Source organism: Castanea sativa, chromosome 1, assembly GCF_040712315.1.
Source record: "Castanea sativa cultivar Marrone di Chiusa Pesio chromosome 1, ASM4071231v1".
NCBI lineage: Eukaryota > Viridiplantae > Streptophyta > Magnoliopsida > Fagales > Fagaceae > Castanea > Castanea sativa.
In genome coordinates this window covers 40,083,122-40,091,371 of record NC_134013.1, presented here as the reverse complement: position 1 = coordinate 40,091,371, position 8,250 = coordinate 40,083,122, and the positions used below count along the sequence as shown (strand labels likewise).

Here is an 8,250-nt window from a genome sequence, read left to right as displayed (position 1 = left end):
GTTTGAAGATTTGAATATTTTTTTGAAAATTTGGAAAATTGTTCCCTTGAGAGTTATTTTCTGTTAGGAGCAAACAAAGTGAGTGTTTGGGGCTTAGAAAAAATTTTTGGTCACTTAAGAATTTGTGAAATTTGTCCTTTAAAGACATTAGCCAATGGGGCTTGATAATCTTAAGCAATTTTGCTTCTTAATCCATGAGGAAATATTATCAGAGCTAAATGCATGCTTTCAATCAGCAAGACTTCAAGGAGGGCTTTATTCAAAATTTGTAACGTAGGCTAGGTTCAGATTATTGAAAGGAAGGATATAAAATGCTCAAAAACCTTTATGATGTTTCCCCAAGTATGCAATACTTTAAATTCAAGCATTGGAAGATTTTTCCACATCTTCAATCGTTGACTCTTGTGCTAAAATCCTTGTCATGTTCATCATCTTCTCATTGGTATTCATTGATTTCTTTCATTTAGTCTTGATTTTTATAGCTTGACAACTTCCTCTTTTTGGTCTTCTTAGCATCCTATGTTGTGGTCAAATCACTCACTCTCATTTTTTGTGAAAGAATTCTTTGATTTTTTGTTTTGTTTTTGCCCTAACTTTTACCTAGACTGTCCTTTTGGGTTTTTAGCCTAGCAGGCCCTTCTCTCTCTCTCTCTCTCTCTCTCTCTCTCTTTTGGCTCTAATTTTTGCCTAGACCGCCCTTTCAAGTTTTCAACCAAGCGAGTTATTTTTTTTTTTGGAATTCAATGGCTTTCACTCATCTACATTTTTTTTTTCAATTTGACAAAATTTCATCTTTCTTGGATGATTTTTCACTTCTCCTTGATACCTTCTTACACTTTCATTTTTCTTGACTTGACTAAACACACTTTTTTTTGTTGATAAAATGTGTCTTATTTTTTCTTTTTCTCATCTTCCTCAATTTGATTTGATTTTGCTCTTGACGAGTCTTCATTTTTGCTCATCTTTCTCAACTTGAATGATCTTTCAGGGAATTCATGCCTCGTGTCTTTTGATGAATCAATATTTTCTCACAATTTCTCTCTGATTTTTTGGTTGAAGTCTTTTCTAGCTAGATGGCCTTCTTTTTTCTCATAGTTTGATGCTTTCTTAAAATCTCATCTCTCATTGATGGATTTACTTTCTACCTAGCTTTGATGAGCTCTCTTTTCTGAACATGATAAATTTCCCTCTTCTTAACTTGTCATATTGTCTTCATTGAGGACCTTACCAAGTGGTGTTGGATCCATAAGGTCAACACTTCCTCATCCTAGATTTAAGCATGCATACTTAATTTCCCCACCCAAGGTTAAGTTGTTAGTTGGTTCATTGAAAAACTGGCTAACTGTTTAAAGGCTCAAGTTGGCTAGCAATGGATAATTATTGTAATAGGTGTCAAGGAATAATACGGGTTATTGAAGGTGGCCTCCTATCCCTAGTGATGCTTTCTTGTAAGCATAGTGACTTAAACTCCTTTAATAAATTTTTCTTGGAATAGGAGTATAAATGCTCCAATGATACAACAAAATTTTGAGAGATTGGGATTGAGTGTATGTGGTTTGAGAAATTTGGGTGAATGGATGTATTTCTTTGATTTCCTTTTAGGACTTTTTCTTATCATATTTTGAATGTTTAACAAAAGTCCTTACATGGATTGAATGAAGTTAAGTCTCTCATTGGAACAAATTGATTGGTAGAGCAATTAATTATCATGAATTGGAAAAAGTTTTGCCAAATGGATCTTCTTGTATTCTCTTAAAAAGAAGGCTTTTGAAAAAAATCTTGGAGTCTTTGAAGGAACACAAAAAATGGTTTTTAGAAAAAGGTTACTAAGAAGGCACAATGCCCCTAGTGCAATTTTTTTTCAAAAAAACTTTTTTTTTCTTTTTTCCTTTTTTGTTTTTGTTTTTGAATTTTTTATATACATATGAACAACATGATGAATCAAATGCATCGAACACAAAATTGACTTTATTAAGCAAATAATCAACTAGTAAGCAAATCCTAAGTAAACAATAAAACTAAAGAACCAAAATGAAATTCAAACAAAGTCAGGATGACTGGCTGATGATGGCAGAGTAATGACTTGTTGGTTGATCAGATTTTGAATGGCATGTCGCAGATTAATACATTAATTTGTAAGGCTAGGTTCTTGATGATATTTGCAGAACTCATGTGACTTGTAACCTTTAGGTAGTGGGCTTAGAGGACGTCGAGGTTTAAGTGGGCCAAGATGCCCTTCAAGCTTGAGCTTTTCAAACAATTGGCTCATAGTCATGTGGAGTTCATTGAACTTTCTTCGAGGCCTAGAATTGATAGTTGATGATGTTTGGGGAACTACAACATTGATTGCCTCCTCAATGGTAGTGTGGGTTGCAGCTTTCTAAAAAACGAAGCCTTCTTCATTCTTCAACATGCCATTATTGATAGCATCTTCCACTTGAGTACCAGCTATGACCAAGGCTTTGAAGTTCGGAAAGTATTGGGCAAAAAGATGCTTGTGGAATATGGGTAACAAAATCTTCACCACCATTTGGATATGCTCTTCTTCACTAGGTCTTGTGATCATCTGGGTTTCCTTGGCTCTCCATTTGGTTATGAAGGCGGAAAAAGACTCCTTCGGCTGTTGTGTAATGGTCTCCAAATCTCTCCTTGTCACATCCACCTCGATGTTGTACTTGTATTGATTGTGAAACTCATGGCAGATGTCCTTCCAGCTTCTTGCTCTAGCATCATCTAGGTTGAGGAACCACCTAAGAACGGCTCCAGTCAAAGTGTTTTGGAACATTTGAGCAAGTAATTCTTCAGTTGCTCCTAGGGGCATGGCCCTCACGTATATCTTCAAATGGGACTTTGGGCAGCTAGTCCTGTCGAACTTGTCTAAAGTTGGCATCTTGAATTTGGGAGGCAATCTCACATTTGGGAAAATTGAGAGGGATTCGTAGTCCATGAGGTCTTCCATCTAACGAGCTCTTTTAATCATTTCCTCCATTTTGTTCATTCTTTCGTTAATCTTCTTCTCAGTTTCCATGGTTGGTGGACTATGGTCTGCTTGGTTCTCCTCTCGGTTAGTCTTCAGACTCTGAAACTGTTGCACCATATGGTTTATGTCTTCCCTTAGCTGGATTTGACTAACTACCATGGTGTTGAGTAGGTCTTGAGTGTTTATGGGTTCCTCGGTGTTTAGATGTTCTCCCTTTTCTGCCATGGTGTTTGGGGCTTCATGCTTCTTGTGGCTTGAACTGTCTTGTAGGTCGAATATGGGATTGTGATGTTGCAGTGGCAGAGTGTCCTTTATGCTCACGGGCTTCAGTTCCGTGATAGGAATGATGGGCTTGGAACTGGAACTACTAGCTTGAGTGTCAGCCTTAGGCCCTCTTTGCAGCCTACCTTCAGATCTTGACCAAATTCTTCCTTCTTTCTCTCTCTAGAATAGGCTTTCTTGGGTCAATTAAGGCTACAACCAACCAAGCAAAAAAAACAAACACAACGTGCAATGCAATTTTAACCGGGACTGACCTAAGGGTAGGTTCTAAGTCATTATGTTGTAGGGTGGGTTTGTTGTTTTATTGTTTCCCATAACTAGGACATTATGCCTCCCAACTTGTAATGTAATGAACATTGCGTTGGTCCAAACGGCATGGTTTTTCCTTTACAGTCAATAGGAAATGATCCAGTGACTTAAGGCTATAAGTTGGCGAGTTCGCCACTAGGTACCCGAATCTAATGAAGATCGGTGATCCATGGTTACTACCACCATAAGTTGTTGAAAATGGGTGCATACATATTGTTTGAATGGCACACACTATGACAATTAGGGAAAGATTTTAACAAACAATACATACAACAAATATCATAAAACATCTCAATAATCATGAATAAACAAACGAACAACAATATCGTGCAAGACCATGCAAAAGAAGGGTACACGTTTGGTCACTTAAGTCTAATATGAAGCTTAGCCCTCGACATCCCCAGTGGAGTCGCCACTGTGAGAGACCTAACCGAAAAGTGCCTCTAAGAAAAAGAGAGATTTTTGGAGTGCTTTTATGGGGACCTCTCTTTTTGGGGTAAGTGGTGTGGAGTCGCCTCTTATTTTTTATGTACAAAAAATAAGAAAAACTAATATACAAATACATGACTAAATTGTTTCATTTCATTGATTGAATAATAAAAAATGCAAATTTGAAAGCTTGAACTTTACATGGCTTTGGGTCCTAGTTACAAACTACCAAATATACATGGTTTTTTGTCCTAGTTACAATCTGCCAAAAATAAAAACAAAGATAAAGCTAGATCTACTTAACCAAAAAATCTAGATTTGGAGGCTAGGTTACAGAATGGGAAGGTATTAGGCACCCATTCCGCCTAGACAGAGTTTGATCTTCTAGACTCTTATGATCAATGTACCATTTGATGCATGTCATGAATGATATGTTGCACATGTGAAATAAACTATACCACACAAAACCATTTATGAATTGAGTCATTCTCCTTGATTAAATCATTAATGCAAAATTGAGTGTCTACACCTGTGCTAAAGAATCAATCACATCAATAGAATAAACAGGATTATTATCATCAGGATATTTCATGGCATCATAAATATTAACTTAACAATTTCACCATCAAATTCCATGGTAAGTGATGAACCAGAAATTTATGATCGTCATTATATGAAGATCGTCATTCACTTAGAGAAGACGTTACGCATTTATTACGGTCATTGATGACAAAATGTAACTGATGGAGCAACGGTCACAAAATGAGCTGTAACCTCCAAACAAAGATTCTATAACGCACTAGCCGTTGAGCATAAATGCAGCGCATCATTACCCATTAATGAGACACACAAAATACTCTACGAAATCACTCTCTACTCATTTTTTATCTAGAATCTTCCTCCCTTATTGACTTAAGCATCATAGGCAGTTTGGCTGACGCCACACTGGCGTGTTACTCTTCTACCTAGTTCATTTTGCAAGTTTCTCATCTATAGAGACAACCCCATCCATATCATCGTCCATCCACTACGACGAGGAGCTCAATTGCTGATTTTTTGCATTATTAGTTTCGCACCGTTTGTGGGGATGCTAATCATTCAAGCCATCTTTCCCAGTGACAAAAGAGTTCTTCGAAGTACGAGATGGAGGACCTCAGCTAGATGATGTGCAACAACAACAAATCCAAGCCCTCTTGGCAAATGTGGGAAAGCTGACTCGCCTGAATGAAGAGCTGGGAAAGACATTGGAGTCTCAAAACGCAGAGCATTGGTGAATAGGTGAAAACCTAAATGAAGAAGAATCAAATTCTCAAGCCAATAGGCGAGACAGAACTTCAGGAGAAGATTCCACTAGGGTGGAGAATGCGCTCCAAAACATTAGGAAGGAGGTGGGTGAACTAAAAAAAGTGCTATGAAGGACAAAGGTGGAGAGAATCTGGATGGGATGATTTGAAGGACGGACTCACCCTTCACTACTGAAGTACTGAATTGTCTCCTCCCACAGTTGGAGTCATATGACGGTTCTAAAGATCCCTTGGATCACATTGAATCATTCAAGATGCTGATGCTATTAAAGATGACCCCAGATGAAGTGATGTGTAGGGCATTCCCAACAACACTAGAGGGAGCGGCCAGATTATGGTTCAACAAGATAACCCTAGGAATCATTGTAGACTTTAAACAACTCAGCAAGGGTTTTGTTCGTCATTTCATTGGGGGGAAAAGGCACCAAAAACCAACTGGCCATTTTCTCAACATTCAACAAGCAGAAGGAGAATCACTAAGGCCATACATCACTCGGTTCAATAAGGAGCTGCTGCAGGTAGACGAAGCTGAAGACCAAGTCATCCTAACAACCTTCCAAGTAGGATTGCTATCAGGAGATTTCTTCTCTCAATTACTAAAAGCCTACCAAAAATAGTAGCGGAGTTGCTCTGTAAAGCCCAGAAGTACATGAATGCAGAGGATGCAGTGCTTGCAAAAGAGATGAAAGGAAAAAGGAAGAGAGATGAAGGAACAAATAGCAGTCGAGATAAGAAGAAGGAGACACAAGCGGTGGACAGACCATAGGGAGAAAGAAGGAGCTTCTAGATAGGAAACCCAAGTTCACCAAGTTCACTCCTCTAATAATGCCAATTGAGTAGGTCCTTATGTTGATAAGAGATGATCCTTCCCTGCAATGGCCGAAGCCAATTAGAATTCCAATAGAAAAAGGAGACAAGAGCAAACACTGTAGATTCCACCAAGATCACGGACATCGTACTGATGAGTGTAGGCACTTGAAAGACCAGGTGGAAACTTTAATTCAGCAAGGGAAGTTGCAAAAATACGTTAGAAAGACGGAGCCATACAGGTACCAACAAAAGGACGACTAGGACAAAACTTCAGAGATAGGGGATACCAAACCCCCTATAGGAGAAATAAAGATGATCTCGGGAGGAATAGCAGCAGATGGAATTATGAAATCTCTAAAAAAGGCACAAGGAAGGGAGATAAACAACATCCATTCACAGCTCCCAATGATGAAGATGCCAAGGAATGACGAACCCAATATTGTCATCTTAGAGAGAGACGGTTGTGGCATAAGGCAACCCCATGATGATCCACTTGTAATCATGCTCATAATAGAAGAATTCAACATCCACCGGGTGCTCATTGACAATGGAAGCTCAGCAGATTTCATTTGCTTGCCCGCATTTCAGCAAATGAAGTTGGATAAGAAGAAGATCAGGCCTTTCACCTCGCCTCTGGTAAGCTTCATGGGGGATAGGATCGTCCCTAGAGGCATCGTAACTTTAACTGTGATTGCAGGAACTTATCCAGCATAGGTCACTAAGGAAATTGATTTCCTTATAGTTGATTGTCCTTCAACATACAACATCATCTTGGGAAGACCTACACTTAATAGAATAAGAGCGGCAACATCAACATATTACTTGAAAGTGAAGTTTACAATAGCCGATGGGATAGGAGAAATCAAAGGAGACCAAGTTTTGGCAAGAGAGTGCTATCAAGCTGCCTTAGCATCTGGAGAGAATCACACATGGGTGATCAATGAACCAAAGCCCATTCCTGAACCGTCAGAAACACCACAAGAAGTGGAGATCATCCTAGGAGACATGATGAAGATATTGAAGATTGAAACGGCATTTCTAGCCCCTAAGAAAGAGAAAATGATCTCCTTTTTAAGGGTAAACCAAGATGTTTTTGCTTGGAAACACGAAGATATGCCTAGGATTGATAGGAAGATCATACAACATCGTCTTAACATCTACCCGGAATACAAACCTATACTGCAGAAGCAGAGAGTGTTTACACCATAATGCAACAAAGCTATAACTGAAGAAGTAGAGAAACTTCTAGGAGCTAATTTCATCAGGGAAGTCTTCTGTCCAGATTGGCTTGCAAACATGGTTATGGTGAAGAAGAGCAATGGCAAGTGAAGGATGTGCGTCGACTTCACAGACTTGAATAAGGCTCGCCCAAAGGATAGCTTCCCCTTGCCAAGGATTAATCAACTAGTAGACTTGACTACTAGACATAAGCTCTTGAGTTTCATGGACACATTTTCTGGATACAACCAGATTCTCATGGACGAAGATGATCAAGAGAAGAACTCATTCGTTACTAGCCATGGGTTGTATTGCTACAAAGTTATGCCATTTGGATTGAAGAACGCAGGAACCACCTAGCAAAGGTTGGTGAACTACATGTTCTTTCATTAGATTGGAAGGAATGTGGAGGTGTACGTAAATGATATGTTGGTAAAAAGCAAGGAAGAAGCTAACCACTTGGACGATCTCAAAGAAACCTTTAGCACATTACGTAAGTACAATATGAAATTAAACCCTACAAAATTTTGTTTTTGCTGTTGCTTGAGAAAAATTCTTAAGATTCATGGTGTCCCAACGAGGTATAGAGGCAAATCCAGACAAAGTCAAAGCAATAATCGAGGTCAAATGATTAAAGACGGTGAAGTAGGTACAGAGCTTGACAAGAAAGGTTGCAGCCCTAAACAGATTCGTCTTTAGGGCAACGTACAAGTGCATGCCATTCTTCAAGGTATTGAAAAAAGCTTTTTGGTGGACTGACGAATGCGAGAAAGCCCTTGCCAAGTTAAAGGAGTACCTAATGAAGCCACCTCTGCTAAGCCCCTCGGTGATGGGAGAGAAGCTGTACCTCTACTTGGCAGTATCCAACACTGCAGTAAGTTTGACATTGATCAAAGAAGAAGGGAACGTGCAGAAGCC

The 8,250-nt window shown here is 39.0% G+C and overlaps 1 protein-coding gene across 1 annotated transcript; it reads left to right on the top strand.

Annotated features, from left to right (window-relative positions):
- Positions 1–6,426: 6,426 nt before the first annotated feature.
- On the top strand, positions 6,427–6,828 carry LOC142626937 (uncharacterized). The gene has a single exon (XM_075800676.1). It carries the CDS (start codon positions 6,427–6,429, stop codon positions 6,826–6,828), a length of 402 nt encoding a protein of 133 aa, XP_075656791.1.
- The last annotated feature ends 1,422 nt before the right edge of the window (positions 6,829–8,250 follow it).